This window comes from Chaetodon auriga, chromosome 19, assembly GCF_051107435.1.
Source record: "Chaetodon auriga isolate fChaAug3 chromosome 19, fChaAug3.hap1, whole genome shotgun sequence".
NCBI classification, from domain to species: domain Eukaryota; kingdom Metazoa; phylum Chordata; class Actinopteri; order Chaetodontiformes; family Chaetodontidae; genus Chaetodon; species Chaetodon auriga.
The window spans coordinates 17,016,487-17,044,485 of record NC_135092.1 but is presented as its reverse complement, the minus strand read 5'-3'; the positions used below and the strand labels follow the sequence as shown (position 1 = coordinate 17,044,485).

The 27,999-nt window shown below is 42.8% G+C and overlaps 1 protein-coding gene across 2 annotated transcripts in view; it reads right to left on the bottom strand.

Annotated features, from left to right (window-relative positions):
* Positions 1-24,610, bottom strand: part of itga1 (integrin, alpha 1) — a 45,222-nt gene extending 20,612 nt beyond the window's left edge. The window contains exons 1-4 of one of the 2 annotated variants that reach the window (XM_076758900.1): positions 24,370-24,610; positions 6,157-6,280; positions 2,747-2,856; positions 20-108 (exon numbers count right to left, since the gene is read on the bottom strand). In XM_076758900.1, the coding sequence (XP_076615015.1) occupies positions 20-108; positions 2,747-2,856; positions 6,157-6,280; positions 24,370-24,418 (372 nt within the window). In that variant the 5' untranslated portion in view covers positions 24,419-24,610. The remainder of the gene's footprint in view (positions 1-19; positions 109-2,746; positions 2,857-6,156; positions 6,281-24,369) is intronic. The other variant, XM_076758901.1, reaches the window with a different exon arrangement.
* Between the last annotated feature and the right edge of the window lie 3,389 nt (positions 24,611-27,999).

The window sequence follows — 27,999 nt, the reverse complement described above, 5'->3', positions numbered from 1 at the left end:
AGAGCAACTTTCCCCTTACCAGAAATCCTCCGTTGGGATTGGTCACCAGTGTGGTTCCCATGGTCATGTTCTCCTTGACTTCAAGCAAGTTGGGAACTGTTGTGTTCTCTAAGAAAAATATGGATGAATAAACAGTGTGAGACAAAAAGAGAGCACAACAGGGAGGAAGAACAGCTGGACAAATTCCTGGTCTGTATTTTCCCATAGGAAGAGAGCCGCTCACCCTCCTTCTTTACTTCCGTCTACCCCAAGAAGACATGCGGTTAAATATAGGATGTTTCATTACTTTACCGTAATGTCTCTCAGTGCAGCTTATGGGAAATAATAAAGGATGCAGATCAGAAAACAAAATGTGTTCTTGATAACATCCTGGTTGCAGCGAGGAAGAAACAGAGGACTCCAATCATTTAGCAATCACAACATGTGGCTAAAATTAGCACGTTATGACAAACCATTGCTTCATCTTGGGAATGCTTTGGATGTGCTTTACTTTTTTTTTCCAAGGGATATTCTCACAAAGCCATTCACATGCCATTTCAATTTTGGATGGAGCTCTTTACCAATCCCCAAGAGGGAATTTTGATATTCAGCCTTTTCTGATTCTCATTTGCAGCCAGTTATGACTTTGGCATGTGCAACAGGACTGTTTGTCATTAGTGTGACGTGATGACCTTTAATGACTGAAGTTTAGTCCCATTCTTCATCTCTGTGTGAATACAGATTCATGCTTTCTCCTTATATCCTCCCTCTGTTTCCTGTCTTCAAGCTTACTAGAGCACATCATTCAAAGATCTTTTCATCACTCTAACACATTTTATTCTGTATCTCGAGCACCAAAGGAAACTACAATGTAAAAATAAGCTGGTTTTTTAATGTACCAGTTCCTTATTTCTTTAATATCTGATAAAATGAGTGGCATGGACAAAGATCCTGCACCTCATGATTCGTCCACGTGGGACAGAAATCAGCTTTGTGGAGCTGCAGAGAAGAATACTCGCTTTGTCTCCAGTGAACTGTGAACTCCAGATAACTATCAGAACAAATTTGATCACACAGCCCCGCTTGGTCTGGAATGACGTCTTGAAAGAGTAACCACTATAACCAGTCATTCACCAGGCAGTGGCTATAAACTGCCAAGTTTTTTCTTTTACAGTGAGGTTTACACACTACATGTATGAAACTATTGAAGATTGGAGAAGCATATTCAAGGCTTTAACTGAAGCCGTTGCATCGCTCTCTTCAAAGCCACCAGACTCCTTTGACAAAAACAGTAATTTTACCTCACATGCAGAGACACTGGAGTTCAAACACCAAAGTCACACAATAACACAGACTAACCAATCGAGGCAGCGGTAGACCAGCCACCCCTTTGTCTTCAGGAGCATAGATGCAGCATCAATGGATATAACAGCTTTAGTTAATCTAAGGGCCTTTTTTTTAGGTGGCTAAAATACATTTTGCTGCCTCCCGGTTGACAGCAGAACCTCATACAACCCCACTTTAAAAAATCCCAACTAAGCCTTTAAGGCGTCCACCATTGCTGAGTACTTCCTCAGCTTGCAAGACTGCAGCCTGAATCTGTATTTCATCACACGTAATAGTCTTGGCATAACCACCTTTCAGTTTTATTGGTCGGACGTAAACGGGATTAAAAATTACAACATAAAACCGCGCAAATGTAACTTTGCTCATTATGGTTTGGCAGAACTCTCTCCTGTGCAGCAATAGTCTAAACCTGGTATGGAGACAGGTCTGGCAATGTGAGACAAGGGCGTCGTCAGGGCCGAAATGACTCTGCAGGGATCAGACTTAGATGTGACTGACAAGCCTTTTCCCTCAATGAAGCATCGCATCGCGCAGTTTCTGCTGCAGCGCCGTTGTTGTTGTCTGAACGTAAACCACTCCCTGTTGTTTGCTGAGTGGTCTCGCTCTGGCTGCCACGCTCAATCGATCCCCAGTGGATGTTTTCCAGACTAAGCCTGAATTTGTGAGATTTTAGCCTTTTGTTTGTCTAAATCATCCCAGATAAAACAAACACAGCACTCTCCACTGGTTAGCGGTGGACTATCATTTCCAGTCCTGACTGCATGATCAGCACTTAAAGCCAGTAATTTCCCAAAAATGGGAGAGCTGTAACACAGGTTACTTGATAATTGTGAGGTGTGCTGAGAGGTGGTGTGCAGACCTGCTGGACACACTCGCTCTCAGTCCTCCGGTGTGGACACACAGCCAAACACTAACAGAAGCTTTGCAGACTGCTGACCAGGAGCTACGTTGTGTTTGTCTGTTTAATTGAGATATAATTGGACGGATGAAACATTAAAACCTTGTTTATTTACTGTCTTCCTGTTCTGATGGGCCCCTCTTCCTCCCCACGAGACCATTTAAACACACATTACACAAAAACCTGCCACAACGTAGTGCATTTTAGGACTGATTACTTTCTCGATTTGTTTAGTTTGTGAAAAATGGACGTCACACTTTCCCACAGTCCAACATGGGATCATTAAATGTCGTCTTCTGTCCGACAAACAGTCCAAAACCAAAACATCTTTAACCTACAATTACATGAAACTGAGAAAAGCAGCAAACCCTCATAACTGAGCCTGGACGCAGTATTAAAAAATGATGAAAAGGATTAATTGAGTTCAATAGCTGCTGATCAATTAATCGATTAATTGGCTCATCATTTGAGCACTTTATAAACACAGACTTCAATGCACACACACACACGCAGCATTCTTACTAGGCAGCTCCAGTTTGACACACGTGTTGTCCCCCTTCCCCACAGGACACTTGTAGACGTCTCCTGTCCGTTTAGCTGGTTGGCCCGACAGCGGCGATCCAATCAGAACCCTGAATAAATAAAGAACATGTGATTGGCCGGTGCTCCTGCCAACAACCACACAGTTTTACAATTGTGATAATGAACTCAAATGTTATTGCAGAAATTTAACACTGGCAGGTTGGAAATGTGCTTTTTTTATTTCACAACAATTAGATTTGCCTTAATTATACTTTCACCATTAAATTAAATTGGGTGATGAAGCGGTTACGGCTTATTGTAATTGGCTTATTGTAATTTGCTTATGAATCTGTGGCTGTCATATCATTATATAACAAAAACACACTTAATTATCACTTTATTTTTACGTGCAGATGCATGATATGTTGCAGATGTTTGCAGATTTGAACAGTATCACTGTACATTTTACAATGTGTGTGTGTGTGTGTGTGTGTGTGTGTGTGTATGTGTGTCTGTGTGTGCGTGTGTGTTTGTGGGCTACACTGGAAAGTATGTTGATTATGCACATGCCTGCATGCCAGCCTGCGTTACATCCATGTCCTTGTGTGAGTTTCGTAAACTCCATCAGTAAACTGATGCTAAAAAGAGTCGGTCATCTGCTTTCCTCCAAACACTCAGGCTTATTAACATTCCTGAACTCTAATGGGCCCTGGTCATCTGAGACGAGACATGGACAGGAACAACAACACGCTCTGTGCTGCTGGTGAGAAACACCACAACATTATTGATTTATTTACGGAAAATACTCAAGAGGGTGACACACAGCGTCTTATTCTTTTAATTCATCTGTTTAAATAAATCACAATAAAACACAATAAAAAATATCTATTTCACCATGAGAGAGAGAGTGTGTGTGTGTGTGTGTGTGTGTGTGTGTGTGTGTGTGTGTGTGTGTGTGTGTATGTGTGTAGTTTCTCAGCTGCGTCAGCTTGTTGGCTTTCATCACTGCAAAAAGGTCAATTCAAGAGAGCCATAATGTCTCATTTAAATCTAGTTTTCTTCCTCAAAATCAGGTTATTAAACTTGTTTCACGGTAAATGGTCTGGATTTTTAGGGCCGGTCCAACGTCTTGTTTCAGAGTGAAATATCTCAACAGAAATTTGACGGATTGACATGGAAGTGTGCACAGACAGTCCAGATGATTACTCCTAAAGACTCTGATGATCCTCTGACTTTTCATCCAGTGCCGCCTTCAGGTCAGGATTTTGTCCAGTACTGAATTTTTAGAGCTTTGGTCTATTTGATATTCAATCTACCACTTGATCGATATCATGCATGGTATCGATCTTCTCGTCTATATCTGCAAAATGTCAAACTATTTAAGGTCAGAACATGTTTCTGGAAGGCTGATTTTTATGTTACTTTCAAGAAGTCTCTTCTTCTGCTTACCTCACTGGCAGACTTTGTTTGATACGAGCAAATTTCTCTGGATTCCTCATAATTTCTCTACATAAACACGCAATCATTTGTTTATTTGTGGGTTTTGTGCAGCCATCGAAATGACAATTTTCCAATATCTGTGCCAGCGGCCTTGAGAGAAGAGACGGACATTAACGGTGAGAGTTAGCAGAAGCTGGAGTGGAAGGATGAACCGTCTCTGCCACATGTAACACATTTCCTCTGAGCAATGATCCACCTCTCAACACCGCCGAGGTGCACTGAAGAGCTAAAGGGTGGAGGTCTGGAGGAGACATCTGTGATTAATCAGTCACCTCCCAGTTGTGGCAACCTTGGTATTAAATCACCTCATGATCGCCATGATTTTCCTCCATAATATTCTCCCACACGGTCGCACTGAGGGCTACATGTCATCTCCTGTTTTACTGGCCCCCCTTCTCACTCCCTTGAAACTTTCTCCATCACTCTGTTTTATCTCTTTATTCTCCTTCTTTCACCTCCTCCGTCAGCTCTCTGCCTGCTTCGCCCATGCTGTTTCCAAACTTCTTCAGCCAGGCTCTTATCACTTGGACCTTTTTGGGTGTTTTCTCCGAACTGGAACAAAATAGCGCTATCTGGAGATCGAACCGAGCCGGTGTGGTTTCACAGAGCAGTTTGGAGGTTCAGCCACAGCTGGCTCCAGTGATTAGCCGTGAGTGAATTACTGTAACTGATCTCATATGAGCTTGATAAGATCGTTAGTGCAGAACAGCATCAGGTACAGATATGTGGGAAAGAATCAGCCATAGTGTTGCAACAGGTTGGAGAGACTGGGAAATAAAGAGTGGAGTAAGTGAAGGACAGATGTAGAGAAAAGAGCGAGGGACACAGAGCCATTAACCACACTCTGATGGCGCTTAACAAGGTTTTAAAAAGTGCTCCCAGATAGGTTTAGCAAGGAGCCACGGACGCTTGGTTTCAGTGTATTTACAGGCCGGTATGTGGACACTCTGGTGGGCAGTTTACGGTTAACAGCTAGAGTAGTAAAATCAAAGATCCTCATTACAGCAGCAGCTGGTGTGCTCTCCTTCACTTACTTTTACAGGTGAATTTGGGTTTTTTTTGTTATAGATTTGAATTAAACTGAACTGAATTCTGCTCTTGGTGTAGTAAAACTCATCTTACATAGAAACCTCCTGGGCTTGAATGTGTTTGAAATTATTAGCAACACTAAGATGGTCAGCATAGTCAACACAACACCAACACGTTAGCATTGTCATTATTAGCGTGTTAGCATGTGTGAGCTGCCATCTACTACCCTAACGCAATTATTAGGAGATGGGGGCATCGAGATAAACAGCTGGTGGCATTCATTCTCCAATTGGGCGTCATTAAATCATCAGAGAAGAAGTGCAATGAGATGAGATGAGATGATGAACATCAAACGAAGTGACTGGATACGTCTGTCTCTGTGGCACTTGGTCGCAATTTGCTTTTACTGATACGACGTTTTCAGCTGTTCATGTGTTATGGACTAAGTTCATGGTTTCATCCACGCAGTTGTCACAGGGAGAACTAACAGAGGAAGTGCTGCTTTTACACATTTTTTTTAACCTCCATCACACTGTGAGTGTAAATCATCTTCTTGTCAAGTGACTCAACGTGAGACGAATCGGATCAACAACTTAAGACTGGCTGGTTCATCACGTTTGTGGTTTATTAAGCTCTTTTCATCTTTGCGCATGAGAGATGATATTTGAGTGACAAAGTTATGACGGAGCTTTTGATAAGATGAATAAGATAAGAGCCTTCAGTTTGACTCATGCCTTCACATCTTTTTTTTTTTTTTTCAATCAAACCAGACATCATGTCAAAATGTCCTCGCACGGTGCAGATTTCAATCAGCATCTGTGAGACGGGGAGGAAATTGGGCAGTGGTGAAAGAAGACGAATGTGAATGTTTAGATGCTCACCATTTTCCCTCGCTGTTCTCAAACTGCTGCACAGTGTAGCCAAACATGTCCTCCAGAGGCCCACTGAACGACAAACCATTTTTCTGGTCCACGTTGAAGGACAACGCGCACGCCAGCAGCACTGCTGGAACAGAGGAAAGAAGTAATCACACGGAGTGCCACAGACTGATGTTTACTAAACAGATTAAGGTCATTGAGACGTGCATCATTAACTGTACTGCTGTGAGCATACATTAAATAATCAACTGATTCATAAACAATCCAATCCTGAAATAAGAGACCTCTGTATTAATTTTCTCATGTGAGAAAGCCACGTCAATAAGCAAAAGGTCAGAAAAAAAAACCCACTCTGAATGACTATTTATGAAATATTCAAGATGCAACCCCGGAAATGAAAAATAAACACATCCAGTCATGGATTAACTTTATAAATAAGAGACATTTTGCTTATTTGGCCACGATAGATATGTCTCCATATTGAAAAAACAAGATGAGGGATCAAGTGTGTGAACCATATCACACAGACACACACACAGACACACACACAGAGTCATTTTGGAGGAGTCTGGAGGAATTTCAGACATCAACGTGAAGTACTTTGGTCAGAGTCCAGTCTGACCTGCAGGACAATGGCTTCTTCTCTGCGCTGTGCACAGTCTGCGTCCGTCTGTCACTGAGCTGAGTATATATCACAGAGGCTCGATATAAAGCCATGCATGTCTCATTGTGCCGGCACTACAATGACACGCTTTATGTGTACTGAGGCAGGGAATTCCTCCAGTATAATTTATTCAATTCCCGGACTTGTGAGGGAGGGGAGGAACAGTAGGGCTAAAAAAAGAACATGCAGACAGAGACCACATACATGGACAAACAAATAAAAAGCAGCTATTCGTTCTTTGATGATGATGTTTTGTAGTTAATGTGTCTGACCCAAACAACATAGAGAGCTACCACATGGAGTCTGGATTGTTCTCCCACAGCAATTACAGATTGTTTTGGCCACGCTAGTGATGAAGCTTCGGTCTGAAATATGTCAGCACATATTGGATTGACTGCTATGAAGTTCGGTCCAGACAGTCGTGGTCCCCAGAGAATTAATCTTAACGAGTTTGGTTTTCTCTAACACCACCATTATTGGATGTATTGCCATGAAATCTGATACACACATTCAAGCTCCCCTCAGGATGACTAGCAATAACTTTGTTCGTCCTCTGACTTTTCATCTACCATCTGTGAATTTGTCCAATGCTTACTACAAAACAGCATTCCCATCAGCCTCGGCTTTGTGTTTAGAGCTAATTTGAAACTGCAAGCAAACGAACACACTTAACTAAGATGGTGAACACAGTCAGCATTACGTGACCAACATCAGCATGCTAGCATGTGTGAGTTTCCATCTCATACCATGATGCAAATGTTAGGAGTTTGGGTGCATTGAGACGAACGGCTGGTGGCACCAATTCTACAGTCTGGTGTCATGAAAACATTATAGAAGAAAAGGGTGGAATAAGATGGCGTAATTAAAGAGTTCCAGTTAAATGTCAGTTTGTTAGCACTGCCATTATTAGCATGTTAGCATGCAGACATTAGCATTTTAACTCAGCCTCACAGAGCTGCTAGCATGGCTGTCGACTCTTGCTCTCGCTTATTATCTACGGGTTTGTGTAACAGGAAAATATTACCAAATATTGACCAAATATTAAAGTTTTTTCAAAACAATACATGATTAATCACTCCATCATATCCTTTTAGTGTATCAGTTCATTCACGGATTGACAACTGAACACCAAAAAAGTCTTTAATTATAAAGGTGGGGCGATTCAGAGCGCACACTATCAGACGAGACACAACACCATGAAGTTTCGAATGTGAGGTGTGGTCTCGTGCATGCTAACAGGACATGCTCGGATGAAGAAAAAGGGAGAGAAACACAAACAGGGATCAGTGCATGTACATAGACTACAACCCAATGATTCATGAATCCGGCCTCCATGTAATTAGGACTGTTAATATCCCCTCTCACTGCTCTCTTATAAACAGGGGACCTATAAAAACATACTGCTGCCAGTCATCATCCGCGTTTAGATGTTAATCACATAGATTTCAGATAAGATTACGCCTTCTACGCTCCCCGCTGGTAAAGAGAGATAGACATAGAAGCAGAGAGAGGGAGAGTCAGACCTGCAGAGTCATACACTGGAATCTCAGCCAAGAAATATTATCCCAACTGTTCCTCCCTCGCCCTTTTCTGTACTCCCTCTGTTACCCCTCTCCATCTCTCAGAGAAGCTCCATTTCCTGTTCCTATTAAACTGATTATAGACATCCCCTCAAACCCAGGTACACACACACACACACACATAGACACACACACACAGCTTTAATTTAGCTGATTTAAAATGGCTTGGGGCCAACCAGGCCTTTTCCATTTATTACAGACTGAGCTCAAGTACAGTTCAGAGTCACACTGGCCTGAGCTGTAAATTACACTGGGACGTCCTCTGTCTACCGGCAGACACGTCTTTTGAGTATACCAATCTCATTTTGCTGTGTTTGGTGTCTCCTGGCTCTGCTGTGCTCAAATCAAAACCAGTGAGTTATGTAACTGGCTATTTTTGCGAGGCGGGCGAACATCTGCCCTGGAAAACCAATAAGCGGACTTCTCCCTTTGTGGATGGAAATGGCCTCATGAGCCTCTGAGGTACTGGCATATAAAGCTGTCCATCACTGTCTGGAGGGCTCGTATTGTGCTCTATTACACATGGTGAGCAGAGCCAAGGGAGGAGGTGGTTTTTTTTAGCTAAACTAGTGACATGACTGTCTTTCAATTGTCAATTTCTAAACAATACTGGATGGAGTGGAATGAAATTTTCTTCCAGACATTCACGTTCCCCAGAGGATGAATCCTGAAGACTTTGGTGATCCTCTGACTTTTTCTTTACCAGGCTAACAATGTTTGACTTCAAGTGAAATATCTCAACAACTATAGGATGGATTGCCATGAAATTCAGTTTATACGTTCACGTTCCCCTCAGGATGAACTGTGAGAAAGTTCTGACCACTACGACGTCCAACTTTAACCAAGTCCGGCCATTCCCATCAGCCTTAGCTGCTCACAAAATGCTATTACATCAACATCCTGACATTCAGATGGTGAACATCTTAAGCATCGTATCTGCTATTTAGCAGGGACAATGCTATTTAACATTAGCATTGTCCCTGTGAGCATGTTAGCATGCTGACGTTTGCATTAATGATCAAAGCGCTGCTGTGAATGAGCACAACCTCACAGACTCTTGTTTCAACAGAAACAAGAACTGACAGACGCAATACAGTCATTCTTTATCGTAAGAATAAAATCTCCTTTTTGCTCAGCAGAAACTTCTAATCTAATCTGGGTTAAATATCACAGCCTTAAGACGACAAGGAACAACCAATGAGTCTGTTTATGGTCAAGCTCCATGTGGTCCTGAGTGATCCTGGCAGTCTGTCAGCCGCACTAACCCCCAATAAAACCCTGCTGCCCTCTCGGATACAGTTATCAAAACCAAAACGACTCAATTTCAGCATTTAACAATTCTGCGAGACATCAAACCAAGTAGCTAAAGTCAAATTTGGCTGATACAGCCAGGGAAGAAAGCTGCACAGATCAGCACCTGTTGGCCTGTGAGACATCAAACCAGCTATAAAAATGACCCCAAGTCAGCACCTGTAGGCTTCAAAGCCGCGCTCAGGCACAGTAAAAATACACACCCGACTGGCACCTGCTCATCTGTAACATATCTAACCAACAATAATCAGCTTTAAAGCTCAACGCAAATCAGCACCTGGGGGCAACAAAGTCATTAGGTAACCCTGAAACTCAACCTTAATCAGCTGCAGTAAGAAACACGTGTCAGCTGTAAAGCAGATCCAAGAGAGACAGTTGAAACAGATGTTCTCAAATTAAAGTAAGCAAACATCTGTAGTAGCTCAGAAACTGGTTAATGATGCATCAGTTTGGGTAAAAAAAATGAAAGAATTAAGGTTTTATGATGGACTGGTGTCTGACCCTTTAAAGGACTAAAGCCAAAGAAGGGCTTTGGGTGGGAGCTGGACCTTCATGCACCATGTGCTGGTGTTTAACAAGAGAATCGACTGGCAGAGGAGAGGCGCTTCATAGTCTGGCGTGGCCGCGGGCAGCCTAGAGCCATGAAAGAACTTATGAAAGTGAAATATTTCCAGATTTCCTGCTTTGTTCTTTTATCTTTATCAGCTTTTCTTCTCCACTGCCCATCTTTCTCAGCCCTGCTTATTTTCCACAATGCTCCTCGGACTGTCTGTTTTTCATCCTGTTTTTCTCGTTTGGTGCTCCAGTAGTGTCCACACTTTCCTCTCTAATCGCTCTGCGAATGGATGGTCACACGCTGAACTTCTGACACGTTTTAGCTCTGCTGACTTTGACTTCATTTTCTCATCTGGCTGTCTGCTCAGTCGCTGCTTATTTCTTGGCAGATGTGGAGCATGTGGGTGTGAGGTGGACTCAAGAGGCCATGAATGTAGGTGTGTTTGTGTCTTCAAGTGCAGAGGGGAACACAGGAGGGCAAATTCCACTGAGTGTTAGGGTTAATATCTGTAGGCAGAGGAAGATATAGATAAATAAGAGCAGCATGATGAGTAACATGACTATGGGTCTAAAGCCATTCTAGCTACTCCATATGGCTTTACTTAAATGAAATGCTAACTAAGCATGCTAACGCTCAAAATGACAGCGTTAGCATGCTGGGGTCCGTTTCACAGAAGCAATTTGCTGTTTAGATGCAAATCATTAATGGTTAAATAAAACTTGCTGGTGGTGCAAAGGGAAAAGTCAAGGTATCAGCGGAGTCAGTAGGTTTCATCCTGGGGAACATGAATGTGTTTTCAAAATGTCATGGTAATCCGTCCAATAGTTGCTGAGATATTTAAGTCTGGACCAAACTGGTGGAAAAAACAACACTATCACCCCAGCAGCCACACTGGTAGAATGGCTGAAAATCATCTCCTTCAGCACTGCTTGCTATTCAACTGCTTCCTCTCCTCCATCCATTCATTAATTCTCCCTCCCTCCCTCCCTCCCTCAGGAGCATCATCCATCTCTCTACTATTTCTTCCTTCCATTCATCTTCGTCTCTCCTACCACCCATTCCGGCATCTCTCTGCTCCTCTCTTCAAGCATCCTTTCATTCATTGACTGAACGCATTGGCTCCACGGTGTCAGATTCCACTCTCTGAAACTTCCAGATGTATCCTCTGGAGCTCTGCTATTTCACTGGTGCAGAAAACATGCAGCTTACAAGCTAAACTCCACACATGACATCATCCCCCCCGACAGTTGTCAAAGCTTTCATCCCCCAGATTCTCTGTGGATACTGCAGGGGTGGCTGACACTCCCCTAACCATGACCCTTCAGCAGGCACAGACACATGCCATTAAATCTGCTGATCGCAACAGTTTTATCGTACAGGGAGCTGCTGGGATGAGGGGGCTTCTGGGATAGATCAAACACCTTTTGGGGGGGATCTAAAAATACACACACCCAGGGGTCAAAGAATGACCTTCCTCCAGATTCAATAAGCAACATGCAAAAATAATCATGCTATGCCTCTTCCGATGAGGCCAACAGTGAGAGAAAATACTACTGTACTACCATATTCCCGCTAATGGACAACTCTTCAAACATCACTGCAGGTTTATTTTACAAAGTCAGTGAAAGCAGATAAAGTCACAAATGACAATCCAATGAACAGGAAAGGAGTGAAGATTGTCTAAAAAAAACATACAACTGTAACTCTCTGATTCTGGTTTTACAAAGTCGCAGTATTTTTAATGGTGATACTAAAGCTCTTAGCCAGACTTAACAGACCAACACACATTGATCTGCACTCTCCACTTACATTTGCTAAAAGTTTAATTAGTAGCAGAAAAATACAATAATAGCAGAGTGCTTCTAGTGCGCTGTCTGCTGTTTGGGTGGATCAATGTAATTAAAATATAGGAAAAACTAGAAGTACAGCCTCGCTGTTGTACCCCTCTGCCAATCCAGATTCATATCATATACGTAGTGAAGACTTTGAAAGGTATTTTTTGGTGAAATGGAAGTTCTCGCTATACTGACATGTATGATTTCAGTGAATAAGGTCCAATGAGAAACATGCTTTCTTCATTTAGAGACTGTTTTTCCAGAGGAGCACAGAGGACTGATAGAGAGTTTCATCACATGGTGCAACGACAATCAGCTGAAGATCAATATCAGCAGAACCGATCAGCTTGTGATGGACTACAATGACTCAAATTTGCATGTTCCTTCAAAGAAGCTCCACATCTTCAACGCAGCAGCAGAGATGATCTATACTCGCGTATGAATTCTTGAGTTATGGACAAAAATATGCTTTGTGAACTCACAGTGACCTTTGACCTTTGACCACCAAATTCTAACCAGTTCATCCTTCACCCTCCAGCAGTTTGATACCACTCTCACATCTGTGTGCAAAGCATTGAGCTCGAGCTGGGCTGTGATTAGCCTAGCTTAGCATAAAGACTGGAAACACAGGGAAACAGCTAGCCTGGCTCCCCACAAAGTTCACCATACACCTCTAAATCTTTCTATATCTTGATGTGAGATGATGAGCTGTGGTTTTACATGCTTGGCAAACAACAGGCGGACGCGGTGACCTCCTGGAGTTTTACTGGGCTATTGCTAACTGGCACCCAGCTCACGCTCCATATCCAACACGCAGGCGTGAGAGTGGTATCGATCTTCTCATCTAGTTCTTGGAAAGAAAGAGGATAAGCATGTTTCCCCAAATGTTAAACTCTTCATTTAAAAGTAAAGAGTGATTGAAAGCGTGATCTGATGAGGATTTGCTCATTATTTCCTGTATGTGCGTTTCTCAAAGCAGCGCTGAGAACAGAAGCACGCCCATGTTTCTAGATGAAATGATTGTTTAGTGTTGATCATAACAGCAGATTAATCTAATTGTTAGTTGTGGAATGTTTGGTAAATACACCATTTAGTAAACAAAGACTGAAAAAGGAAAAGCATACGAGAGAAACAATTAAATGGTTAGAATAGTGAATAGTGCTTACTGTAACATGTCAAACCTTCTTCCTTGATTTCAGTTCACTGGTCTGCGGTTCCTAACATGCTGAAATCATAAATGTCTTTTAAGCGTTTTGTCATGATAAGGAGATCATGTTTAGAGGTGAAAAACTCCAGACTGAAGCTCAAAGGAGAGAAAAAAACATATTTTAAACACATCCACATTAGTGTGGACATGGTCTCTGCGGGGGTGAGACCCACCCCCTCTCAACACACTCCCTCTCTGTCAAACACGCAGATGTGTTCAAGGCGGGTCGCGGCGCCCTTGATGTTTTTAAGGCTACTCGAGAACAGTGAAGAAAAACATCACACAGGACAAACACACTCACTCTGAATGCACTACATGAGCGAGATACACCGTGAAAGATGAAAAATCGAATGTATACACAAGCCTGGGACCATTAATGACAAGTTTTTCTCACAGGCACAGACCACAGCACAGAGGTCAATCAGCAGCCGTCACATAAGCCTCCATCACTATCATTATTGGCTATTGGAAGATAAGAGGGAGGAAATGTTTCCACCCGCCAGAAACCAAAATAAAAACATGCTCACACAAAAAGAGCGCAAGCAGAAAGAGTATGAATGGAGATAAAAGGGATCAGGATCAACTGCTTTTGCCACAGTTTCCAATATGAGTCATCTAGTATTGATTACTTGCTGACACAGACTCCCAATCAATACAGTATTTTGTTACACCTACAGAAAAATATGCTCTTTTTCTTCCTGTGAGCGTTCACATCGAAGTCTTCAGCTGATCCCTAATACTCCTGTCTGATTCATTATTATGTATATATCTATATAGCTTTATTAAATATCATATAAAAGTTACAAGCAGCCACTTTTTTCCCAGGAAACTTTGGTGCGGTTGAAGAGCGCCATGACTTGCACGGCCGCTCGTGTTGGCCTCATGTCGGAGAGGTTAATGTGAACACGTTGCCCCAGGCAGACGCCACTGCTCCTCTGCTCCCTGTATGATGCCAGTTTGATGGATAGCTCTGGCTGGATGCTGCCTGGGAGAGAGAGATGGGGGGCGGGAGGGCTGGACAGGCCTGGTGCACAGATGCAGCATTGCTCAGGTTGCAAACACACACACACACACACACACACACACACACACACACACACACACACACACACAAGCACAGACACAAAAACAGACACACATACATCAAGGATCTGAAGCTATCAGCACTTAGCAGGTAGTGAGAGCCCCGAAGGAGTACAAGTATGTCTGTGTGTGTGTGTGTGTGTGTGTGTGTGTGTGTGTATTCCTTATGTGTTTCTCCTGGCAACATGTTGGCACACACTAGCAAAAACAAGGAAATGACTGTAGACAGACCTAAATCCTGTTTTACACAAAAAAAATCCCTTTATCACAAACTACACCCCAAACAAAAAGGCTTTTCAAAGTCACACCAATTCTGGGAAAAGACAGAAGTTTAACACAGGCCACAGTGATGATGCCCTCATCAGATGTTCTCCAGACACGCTCCAGCGGTCAATAATGACTTTCCTCTCTGTATTAAAAGAGGAAGTAGCTTTGTTACACAGTTGCACAAAGGGGCTTAAGAAGGTTGTCCTGAGCCCTGTTCAGATGGACCCTGTATTATCGACGGACCTCCAGACATTTGTAATGATTGCAGAGGTCATCTGTGATCGTAATCCCACGTCTGTAATATGTGAAGTAAATACTCAACCGCAAATGACCTATCATCCATCAGTGTTAGTCCCGTGCAAATCAGCACGCGGCTCGTAATACCTCAAACAGCAGTCAACAGCTGTGCGGTGAGATCGGCTACACTGATGTTTACAATGAGTGAAGACAGACAACACAGCAAAAGGTTGTCGTGTTCAAGCACGGCAACAAAGCATCTGTCAGTGGATATAAATGAGCTGCGAGTGTGTGTTTATGTTTGCAACACGTGTAGAACAACTGTAAACTATATTATTAATGTGGCTGCTGAAGATCAGATGCTTCACTTCTGGTGTCAACCAGAGCCATGACATCATATCCAGGTCAATTAAGTCCAATAGGGTTATTGATGCCAACAGCCATGAAGGCAATGTTTCCCATGACGCAGCCAAGAGGTCTTACAGTGTTCTCACACCTGTAGTTTGGTTCATTTGGTCAGGACCAAGGAAGAAAAAGCTAAATTAAAGCTCTTGTAGTTCTGCTCTACAAGCTAAATATGAAGTCATCTGGTCTTACATGCAACTCATTCACTGGATGGATTGGGTGACTGTCAGCCAGCATCGCCAGGATCTACGAGAGGAAATCAAATTCTAGTGACTGACAGCGAGCAGAGCTGTGCTGTGCCGTGCCGTGCTGTGCCATGTGTTAATCTAATGTCTCTCATGAACACATAATTCATTTATAGCACAATTTATTATGAGAGTTATTAGTGGAGACTGTAACTGGACCTCGTTGAGACAAAGAGTTACACACGTGTTAAAAAAGATGCGCTTTGTGCCACAGCAGAGAGTCACTCTGGTTTAATACATTCAATTCATTTGTAATTTGTTTTTATTTCTAATATATCAGGTAAAATCCCCACTCACATGTGTAAACAACATTTAACATTATTCATGTTCTTCGAAAACAATCATGAAACCAGTCGACTTTTCCTTTGTTGTCTGGTCTGAATCTTTTCACCCAACTGTATAATATAAAGTATATTTTAGCCTATGTGATGAAAAACTGGAGAAACTAAGCAGTAGATGTGTTCTACAGATCAAGAGCTGACTGACTTGACAGATCAGCAGATGAGCTTAAGAGCTAAAATCCCTTTTCTGCTCTTGCACAGTCCCGGTTGGTCCGCGTTGCTTAGAACTTGAAGCCAAACAGAGGCCGTCCTTTTCTGGTGGTCTCAGCGTGGTTCCTTAGTTCACAACTTTCACAACAACCCTAACGAACCAAATCAAACAGGCCAACGGACCAGAGTTTTGTTTGAGTTGGAGCAGTCCTGAAACGTTTTTGGAGGCGCTGACAAACGACGTATTCAGGCATGAGAACTTGTTGACCACAGTGATATCAAATAAAGAAGCTGCAGAGAGGAGCAACCATCTCCGCTGCTTGGAAAACAGGGACAGAGGTTGTCAGCTCCCTCTTTGACCTCTGCACTTTTCACTCTTCTCCTTGTTTTGCTCAAACAGGAGATAATGCAATCTCCTCCCACCACGAATTCTCTGAAATGGACCTCCCCTCCGACTCTCAGTCGTCTCGCCTGCAGCTTTGCTCTCCCGACAACCTCCTTCACACTTTCCCCTTTGCCTCCCTGTCTGCCCTGCTGCCTCCTCCTTGCTCCTCTTTGCCCCTGATGCCTCAAAGTGTCGGAGGTCACGTGGCCGAAAAATACATCAGGACCAGCAAACTATCTGTGGGCAGAGTGTGGCTGACTGAGGCGGGCTGAGGCTGAATTCCTATCAATAACTGATAATCTGTGCGCGCAGAACGGTTGTGGTGCAGTACATCAATTATTGGTAATTTCCCATTTTCTCCTTCTGAAAACAGTTACACCAGGACTTAACGGGGGTTAAGAGGATGCTCCTGAAAATGCTAAAATGGTAACATCCTGAAGAAAAGTGGTGATGGCTGATGAGGTGTGAAACACATGCTGAATGCTTTTATGTGTTCAGTGTGTGTTTATACATGTGTGTGGCTTGACCTTCCACGGAGGTTAAGACCTATGTAAGCTGACACGACATGTGAGCTCGCACCTTCACGGGTGTCTTGTTTATCTGAAGCTCTTTTATGACAGATATCAGTTTCTGTATAAAGTGTGTGTTTGCTGCTGGGTGAAGTTTGGGGATTATTCTGCACTTATCTCACTATCATGTGAGCCTCTGTGTTTATTTTGGAGCTTAGAGGCCACTTATAGGACGATTAGGTTTTCAAACAGTCCGTGGAGGTAGTCCTTCAGTCAATAAGTCAAGTGGTAGAGTTAACTATCTACATTCACAACACCAAGAAAGAGCAACACATTCAGTACATCTACTGTATTTGCCCACTTTTCCAAATGAGAGGGAATGCTAAGCTCTCCATGTTACTGCTAAAACTATAAGACTTCTGGAGATGGCATCACTTTCGCAGCCACAGAAGAGAAAACGTTTGGGCACAAGCATCGCCTTGGCAACCCTGAGTTTCTTTTTATTCCTCTCTCACTTCCCTTCGTCTGCAGCTACAGCAGAGACAGAAGCATCATGATTCAGTGATGACTCAGTTCTGTGGTAGAACCCAAGCTGCCAGTGTGCCATCACTGTGAAAAAAGGTTGAAAAAGCTCCTGATTTCAAGGTGGCTGTCTTGAGTCAAACTCCAACTGTGAAGTTTTGAAATTGACTTTTTAAAGGTTTTGCTGACCTCTAATCTGTTGCGAAGAAGAACTTTAATCTTTGAGTTTTAGAAACCAAAAAAATCTGTATTTCAGAAACTGTCCGATCCAATCCAACATTTAAGTGATGAAATTAGCCTTGCAGATATTTAAATTATCTGTAAAATGTGGGCATCCAGTGTCTCAGCGGTGAAGATTCAAACTGTACAACCCCAACACCTCCGCTGGATTTAAACTGGGGTCCTTTGTTGCATGTCATACCATATTTCCTGTTCTTATAAACTACACACACCGGATGCCAAAACATAATCTGTAGAAACAGACCCCTTTTCATGTTTTGTCTCAAACTACCACTCAAGCTAAATGACAAGACATGAGGCTAAAAGGTGCAGCTGTCATCCGCTTTGACTGGTGCCAGCTCTCCCATCACTGATGTTATGAAACACATTAGCTTTAACTGACCTTGAACATCTTTCCAATTGCATATGATGCTTTCATGGCTGCCACATGCTGCAGAGCCAGCAGAATCAGCTACACATCTGTGGTGGGTTGAGGCAGCAGAGTATGAAACCACGTCATGTGGGTGGCCTTTGTGGTTTAACAGGCTCGGGGTGAAATCTTTGAACCTCCTTCGACTAACACAGTTCATCAAGGAAATATATGTTTTTCTGTTTGGTGCTTATCCACAGAGTGTAACTTCCTGCCTGATGAGTTATATTGTGACATCAGTTGTCTCTACATTCGCCCGAGATGCTCGCGCTTGTCTCAATCTGGATGAGGATCATGTGATACTGCCCTGATAAGTTCAGCGCTATCGAAAATGAATGCCAAGTGAGGTGAAGTAATCAAATAATTACAAATAAGCTTAGCTCAGTCGATCTTAACTTTGAGTGGAGGTGGAAAGATGTGGACACACTGACAGACCACCAAGTACGTATGCAAGGCTGCAAATGATGATTAATTCACCACAGTCAAAATCCCCCAAAAATCAGTTTAGCACCGCATTAGACAAAGAAAAGCTGAAAGTCGTCACATTTGAGCAGCAGGAACGAAACCCGCCGCTGTCACTTTTTTCTCTTTGAACTAACTGAATGTTTGAATTACATTCTGGCTCAAGTCACAACAGCATTTGTAGCTGAAAGCCACCACGACCACGATGTTTTCTACACTTTTCCTGACTTCAACCCTTTTCCTACTTGCCAAAATGTAGCCATGATGTCCTTAATGCATCACTGTCGTGTGTGTGCTCCCTAAGCACGTGCCAGCTGTTGTGACTTCCAATCGTTGGTGGAGCTTATTGCATGCATGACAGACCCAGCAACCACATATATTTGCATTTGGCAAAGCACAAAGTTTCGGTTTACTGCATGATGGGTGCGGTGGTGAGGTCAGGGTTTACACAGTCACATCTTTTACCTCAAAAGTAGCCCAGCTTTTGGTGTTTCACCATCAAGATCCGAGTAACAGATACATGCTAATTCAGAAACTGTCAGACTTTGAAGACCCCTGGATCAACAAATGAACTCTGCTGCCTGGCTCTGGACACTGCGGTCTTGGTGCATGCCAGTCACGAACCATCATTCCAGTCTAATTTGCACAAAACTTTTCAGTTGCATGCGGAGATGATACACACGGCACTTCCCCTTATTCTCTTAACTCTTAGGAGCTGCTTTTAGCATTAGGATGTTTTCTGCAGATCTAACATATACGTTATCTCGCAAGTTTTTTTTTAGAAGGACACAGAACTGGTTTCTTTACACTTCATCAGACGGATAAACAAGATGAGAAGAAAGCGCGTAGAGAACATTTTGAACCACAGTCACAGACTGTCACACAGTCAAGCTGCAAACAAGAAGTGTAAACCATGAGGTAAGTGTTAGCTGGTATGCAGACATCCTTAAAGTGTGAAAACCTGAACATCGACCACATTAGATAGAGCACTAACCAGAAAGGCCGAACATGTGTGAGAAATAGGTGCTGAAAAATAGAACCTGTGTGGTTACATCTCAGCAAAAAAAATGGAGATTTGTCGAGCTTTCTTTTTGTTTTTCTCCAAACTAGCTCTTTAACAGGGCAGGATGCTGCTGTCAAACAACTGAACACATGATCATCCTCTGACAGAAAACATGATGGTGATTGTCATCGGAGAAAATCTGATTTTACAACTTTGTTTTTTGAAAACAATAATGGTTCTGTTCACTGTCCACAACTCTTTGGATGGGTGTGACACACTCTCACAAAGATGTTTCTGCTTCTTTGATAACAAGTAAAGTTACAAGCCTGTATACATTAAAACCAGGGTTCTAAATTAACACCCGCCAACCCGCCAAATGCGGGTTAAAATTCATATTGGCGGGTGTAAGTAAAAACTTACTAGCCAATTTGGCCGGTAATGCATTAGGCAATCATGTCAGTCAGAGCCGCTCTACAGTTCTCGGTCATTTGTCCCCCTGACAGTCCGTCCTACATTTCCCATGAACACTGTCGTAATGCTACGTGATGACGTACAAGACGCCCATTGGCTGTGCGCAGGCACACTACAGTCTGTAGTGCAACCGGCGCGAGAAACCACGGAAACGCAAAGACAAAGAAGAAGAAGAAGAATGAACGGCGGCGTATAAACTGTAAAAAAGGAGACTGAGCTAGCTAAAAGTAAAAAGTAAAGTTAAACTAAATGCGTGGTTGGGACAGACGTCTGGGGGCGAGAAGAGGAAGGAGGCAGGGGATGAGAATGTCGACAAAGCGTGCGAAACGAAGAAAAGAAAGTTTAACGCTAAATGGCTGACAGGTCGTGAATGGCTTGTGTTTGATCACGAAAATGCCGTCATGTTTTGTAAGGACTGCCGCATGTTCATGAAAGAAAAAAACAAGACGAATAATTTTGTGGTGGGGACTAATACTTTTAAAGTCGAGGCAGTAAAGGACCATGAGAGTGCCCGAAGTCATCAGGAGAGCCTAAGGAGTCTGCAATACTGACTGCTGCACTATTTGTGTTTTCTAGTTGTACATACATAATTCAATTTATTACCAATGCAATTTTTTGCAAGTGTTTAAGTCATGGCTGTTACTTATATATATTTCTTATTAAAGAAGGAAAGCAGAAACACTTTAAGTTGAAAGGAAAAATACATTTTATTAGGAATATAATGATACTAAATACTTACTAGAAAAATGTCTTCTATAAAATAATTAATCTGACAGCATTTTTTGTTTGTATAAATTAAATGTTTGCACTTTCTGTGTATATTTTGTTTCATGTGTTGTACTTTCTGTGCATTTTTCATGCCAACAATGTAAATAAAATGATCAAATGTATTCAGTGGCACTCATAATCTCTTATTTTCACCGGGAAAAAATTTGGCTAGTGGAAATTCTGATTGGCTGGTAACTTTAGAAGGTCACCAGCCACATTGGCTGGTGATCAAAAAAGTTAATTTAGAACCCTGATTAAAACTAAGCCACGTTCAGACCGACCCTCATTTATTTGAATGGAGCCAGTCTGGCAACGCAGTGGGAGTGCCAACGCAGGGTTGGGTGGCAAGAAAGTGGACCTTGACTCAACTTTGTCTGCAGTGCAACACGACACCATCCGCTGTGACAACAAACTGTTGTGCAGTGGTTTGGTGTCTGATAAGCCTTTAAACACATTAATCTGTTACTCAAACTGATCTTCCATCTGTTTCATGCCTCATCCGCACCTTAAACAACACGTCCCCACCAATACAGCCATTTGATCAGAGCCTATACCCATGCTAGCTGCTCTATAAAGATGTGCTGAGGCTAAATGCTAACGTCATCATGCTAACATGCTCAGACTTGACTAAAATGCAATCTCAGAACCCACCAGCTGTCTTCTGACGTCAATTTATCTTTTTAAGCGCTTTTTTCCTGTATTCATATCCAGATATCTGTTTATAGAGATTAGCTGACATCAGACTGCTGGTCAGACCATAAAAAATGACGGATATCCGCTAGCTGCGCTGGAGGCCGTGAAACACTGGTCGCTGCCCCCAGAGGTTAAATCATAGCGAGACGATAGCTGGTTCTGAGACTGGTCTCTGTCAGTCCTCCCACTGAGACGTACTGGTGACAGACTGATTTCTGACAGTGTCATAATGCAACCAACAGAAAGGTCAAAGTGTTCAGTAGCAATGGCATAACTTAAGACAACGAGGATGCTAAGCGAACACATCAAAGACGCTGAATAAACGAACATAATCAGATCTTAATTACTTAACATTCCAGGGAATCTGTCTGCCGCTGCCAGCAGACAGTTTATGTTTAATTAGTGCTGATTGCTGCGTCTCAGGGAGTGAGCTGATTCAAATGGAAGATAATAGAGATAGTAGAGGAGGAGGAGGAGGAGGAGACAGGTTGCTAATGACAGAGATGGCTGGGTTCACTGCTCAGGCTCATAAATTCAATTCATGTCTTTTTAATGTCTGAAGCCTTGTGTATATCTCTTGACCGTGCAGATTTCAGTGAACTACCCATCTACCGCGGTCGTCTACTGCAGCTGTCCATGTGTGAAAATGAAAAGAAAAGGCAAATCTGAAATGTGAGAGCCTGCAGGAATAAAAGCACGCCAGTTACACCCGACCAAGCCTTCACCGCCTCTCTCCATCTTTGTACCAGACATAACGACAGTGATGTGTGACCAGCTGAACAGGCGACGTCTAATGTGTCGAAGACACATATGAAGTCCAAAACGTCCCACGACTGTTCCTCACATCTGACAAACATCTCAACATGTGCGATCTCTGTGATGTGCTGCGTTTAGGAAGGTTCGCATTAACAGCTTCAGATCAATCACACACACAACAAAGCCAGACAGAGAGGAGAGACAGAAAACCACAACAGGGGTTGAAATGAGGGGTTGATTACTAAGACAGAAAAACAACTGATCATCTCAGAAAACAGTCACTCTACAATGACATACGACAAAGAAAAGGAGCCAATCGTCTCACTTGAGAAGCTGGAAACTTGTTATTTTTCTGCCTATCAGTGAATCGACTAATCACTTCAGTTCTGTCTTGGATTATTTGTCAATTAAAACAAGCAATCTGAAGACATCATCTTGCGCTCTGGCGAGCTGTGATGGGCATTTATCCACACTCTCACTCACAACTTTTTACAGACTAAATGATTCATCGATCCTGGCCAGCTTTTCCAGTATAGGTGCCGTTCACGTCCCTAGTAAGCTTGGTCACTCCGGTCTGACACATGCTGATTGAAGCCAGATGCCCCTCTCCTCCGCACTACCAAACTCAAACCACCTGTAGCCCCATCTCCGTTAGGAATTTACAGAGATTAAATGCTGCCACTACAATAACCACATGTGGGCCTCTGAGGAAGGCAGAGGCAGCTCCCATAGCACAACACAGGATCTCCCAGTATGGTATCAAACCAGATAGCTTCTACCCCTGCGTAACCCAGCTGAGGTCATACTCTGACAGTTCAGACTAGACCCAGCAGCCGTAGGAGAGTCCAGGATGGGATATGAGACAATCACACAGCGCTAATAACTAGTTTAGTTAAGTAATTGCACCACAGATCATTGATGACCGGCGGCAACGTGATTGGAGGAGCTAAACGGGGGCAGCAGGGGTGCAATAAGCCAAACAGGCAACTGGCTTCTGGATGATTTGCTTTGTGAGCTTCTGCTGATGCCCCCAACACACACACACACACACACACACACACACACACACACACACAGATCTCCATTTCTAACTCAATTCCTTAATGACCATCACAAGTCAGTATCACATGCAGGAATCTGAGAATTAAAGAGAGACAGGCACTGTTTACTTTGCTCTCTTTCTTCTTCTTCTCTCTTTTTTCTCTCCTTCAATCTCAGAGGGGCGGTTCACTCAGCTTTGCCGGTACTTTCCATCATGTTTGAACTACTTCGACATGACCTAGAAGTTAATTCACTGCTGCTGCTCTGGAGTTGAACCTGAGAGCACAGTTTCACCGATGGGACTCCACAATACCAACACAGATATCCTAACCATTACAAATACAGAGCCCGGCTGCCTCCTGAAGCTGCTGCAAAGACAATATTCATTTCACTTTTCACCTTCTGGAAATTCAAATCTAATTATCACTGATGATTTGCGTAAATCCCCTCTCCAGCGTGTTCATCCAGAGATCCATGCAAGGGTTTATTTTGTCATAAGATATCTGACATCATTCCACATGACGCCTGTTTCTGCAGAAACATACGAAAACACATGACACTGCAGAAATGTTTGCTTAGAAGCAGCAGAACTTACTTTCCTAAGAAGTTCTGACTCTGCTGTGTAAACACTGGCATGTGCAATATTCAATTAGAGCGCCATACAGTAATTTGACTGACTCTAATGCCTCTATTATATGAGGCAATGCCATGCTTTAAGACCGAGCTGCTGCACACAGAAACAATTAAGTGCTCCGCGGCTTCCCTCAGTCAGAATAAATAACATCTGGGCAATACGGACGGAAAGTATTTAGGGGCATTTTACGAGGACACTGTGGTGCCACCACCTTTTAATGGGCGAGCAGGCAACGTGAGTGACACACCTAATGGATGCTTTTAGCCGCTCAGTCGTCAATTATGCAGACTGCGATGATCTCAGCTGCCGTGCAGCGTGTGCGCAAAAGATGCGCTGCTGGAGCGCTTGACGCGGCAGAAAAGGCGCTCTCTCCCCGCCTGTCACGCGTTATTTCATCTGATAACCACCACAAATGCGCAGTTCCTTCTAAGTTAGTACTCACCAACCACTGCCACTGCTGTCAAAGTGAAATGTTGACTTATCCCGAGCATCCTGGCGCACTACAGATGTCCCGTCGCTTCACTTATTCCGCGGACTTTCTCCCCGTTCACGCTCAGTGTTAAACAAAGATCCTCAGAAGAGTAAAATCGCTAAATGACTGAGGAGAACCCACTAGGCATTTCCCGAGCTGCAGCATCCACAGTTTAACTGGATCAGCTCTGTTCCATTGCGTGTGGCTCTGCTGAGCGGACCGGGACAGACAGCGAGGAGGAGGAGGAGGAGGAGGAGGAGGAGGAGGAGCGTTGTGAGGAGTTCACTCAAGCACAGGACCCTATAAGATACGTTTGTGGGGGCTTGGTCTGCCAGTCCATGGGAAAGTGTTAGCAGCCGAATAAAAGCAGCGCAGTGCTGTCTGGAGACGGGAACGCAACTGTTCAACAATGAGGGTCGTCTAATTTCAGTCTGTGACAGCTGATCCTTCACTTGAGTTGAATTAATAACCCAACGTTACCTTAGATTTATTGGAAGAGCATCCAAGTCACGGTTTCATTGAATGGTTATCAGACAATGTGAAAGTGATTGTGGAGAGTTTATGAGAAAATTGTATTTTGTCATTTTTTAGAACATTTTAGCTTTTGTGTATAATTTCAACTGAACATCAGTAAATGTGAAAGACTCAAGTGAAAACATGCAAGTTTTGAATGCAAGAGTTGATGAAGTATTACGAAAGAACTGTGGGAGGAAATGTAGAGCAGATTTTAGGCAAACATCAACTTTGTTGGTTTTGCCCTCCGATAAATTTAGTAAAATTGCTCTTATGCCCCTTTGGCACTCAGCCGTCCAGCGCTAAGTAATCTATTTCCCTGGGGTCCACACTCATTTATACCAGCTGTGGTTCTGTGGCGATAGCGAGGGCCCCTGTACTGCAGTAAAACAAGTTTGAAGGCTTACGACTGTGTTAGTAACACCAGGAAGACAGTGAGCACCATGTATCGTATATGCACAATATATAGAATTCAGTGTGTCATGCACAATATTCTATGATCTAAGTTGTGTTAGACTTGCTTTTGATTGTCTTTTGGGCCAAAAAAACAAATGTCAGAATCAGATTTTTGGGATGAAAGAGAGAAACGTAAGTGGTGCACTCATGCAGCTGATTGTCTCTGGTCTGTAACTGAGTTCCTGTACTGGAATTGAAAATGCAAGGTGACAAATAGTCTGAAAAGTGGATATAATATTACCCTTCACCCTGCAATTTTCTTTCAAATCGGTCACATGCAGCATCATTACTAGACTGTGTGCAATTGTCAGTTCACTCTCTCTCTCTCACACACACTCACACCCACCTGTATGCCCGCATCCATTTCTTCAATCACGGAGTAGCAGAACCACTGTTATCCTTCTCCATTTCTGTGTGTAAATATTATGAATGTCAGTATACAAAGAACTACAAACACGAAGATGATTTCATCCGCTAGCATGCAGAATGAGTTACTTACAATACATACAGTATATCCTGTTGCAGATTTGCACATGCACGCTACATGGCAGGGGAAAATGTGGGGTTACACAGCATATGCCAACAACAACACAGCACACTTTAGATGTACAGAGACACTGTTGGGGATCAGACAGGATCTCAGGAACTCTCAGTGAATGAGACAGTTTACAGGAGTCCTTCCTGTCTTCAGCCCTACAGATATCTCCGACCGAGACTCAGGAAGACTCTGATTAGTTTCCATGTATTTCCTCACTACAGCACACCCTTCCCCACCCATCTCCCCCCTTCCTCATCCTCTCACACACCTCAGCCCGCTCATATCCTTTTATTCGCCTGGTAACAATGTATATAGAGCGTAGACACGGCGCTCCATGTTTTCATTTTTGACCTCTACACAGTTTCCTCCCCTTCCTCCACCCGCTGCCTTTCATCCTGACATACTATATTCCTCTATTAGCCATGGAAGTCTATTCTAATGTGTTTTTCCTCTCTCTCCCCCTTTAAATGTCTGTATACATGCAGACAGGAAGAGAGCATTAGGAGCGTACAAGATACAAGGCTCTCAGGGTCCCTGATGAATCAAAGGCATCTTCATTCAATTTCAGAAACAGTTTCTTTGAACAGAATACTGTGAAACACATTCATATTCTCCGGTCATTGCAGCTCTTCTGAGCAGCTTTTTGTTGCATAAGGCAAATGAAGACAAACAGTGCATCCCAGGCCCAGTAAATCCCTTTAAGTGAAGGAAATTAGCTTGGTTCATACAGTCTGACAGACAGCATTTATCTGCAGACTGAGTCAATCATTGAGTCATGCTAAAGCCAAGCAGTAGACCCTCCCTGGCCAATTACAACCTCTCCCCTCCAGTGAAAGCTATTTACAGTGAGCATCTAAGGAATCTGTAATGTACACAAAAGGATAGTGCTTGCGTGTAAAGGTAGCTGACAGCTCACGGTAAACATATACTATGTATGGTATTCTCCATTGTTGCACTGAATTCTCATTTGACACCTTCAAATTTGAGACCGTTTTAACTAATATCTGCTGACACAAACTGACCCTTAAAGGGGCGCTCCAGCGACTCACAGGAGACAGATTAAAGCTGCACTTATCAATATTATTATATTAACAATCAATGAAATAAGTAGCAGTGAGCGATTCACAGAGAATTATCACCCAGCTGTGCAGATCCACTCAGCTCTACGCAGCATTTCGCCTCTTTCAGCTCAGTGTTTTGTGATCATACCACACATAATCTTTTGTTAGTCCCTCCCCTCCTGTCTGGTAAGAGATTTGGTCTTTCATACTCCACAAGGCCCATTTGTAACACAGGGTTTCTGTTATAGATTTGTAGTTTCCAAGCTCAAGAGATAACCCCGATAACAACCTAAGGAGTTATTTTCTCAGACTTTGACAAAGCTCCATCTGTTTTCACAGGCTTCCCATGAAACTGACAGTTGTGAATAAAATCATTGGAGTGCCCCTTTAAAGAACCTTCTTACACCTTCAAGAGGCAAATTAATGTTGTTTGCTGACAGTTCATCTTCATGGACGTCTGTTTTTGCTTATTGAACTTGTTACTAACCTACTGAGCAGCTGGTATTTAATAAAGATAAATGAAATGTGTGGATGATCAGAGGCCATTGAGATGTAAAGATTCTCAAAGACAAAGATTCTTGTGGAATATTACATATTTTTTTACCACATATATTTTTTACTTCTATAATTTTGACTGCGTTATATATTTTCTACGGTGCAATAATACAGAAACACTGTATTTTATTACCCACACCTCACTCATGTGCAATTGATTTTTTTTTTTTTTTATCCTTTACTTTCTATTTGCTCTTTTTTATGTCTCCTTTTTATTCTTGCTGTCTGTAACAAGTAAATTTCCCTGACATGGGATCAATAAAGTTGATCTTTTTTATCTAATTAACAAAACCAGGACAGGGTACAGCAGCCCATTCTCCTTTCTGAGTATTCATGATAGGACAAATACAGCGGCTCATTGCTATATAAGGACGTGTTGGCTCTATATTGTTGTAGAGTATGTCTTAGTCTGACTTTGGCTTCTGTTTTTTAATCTCCAGCTAACACTGAAGCCATTGAATGAATAAGATAAGACTA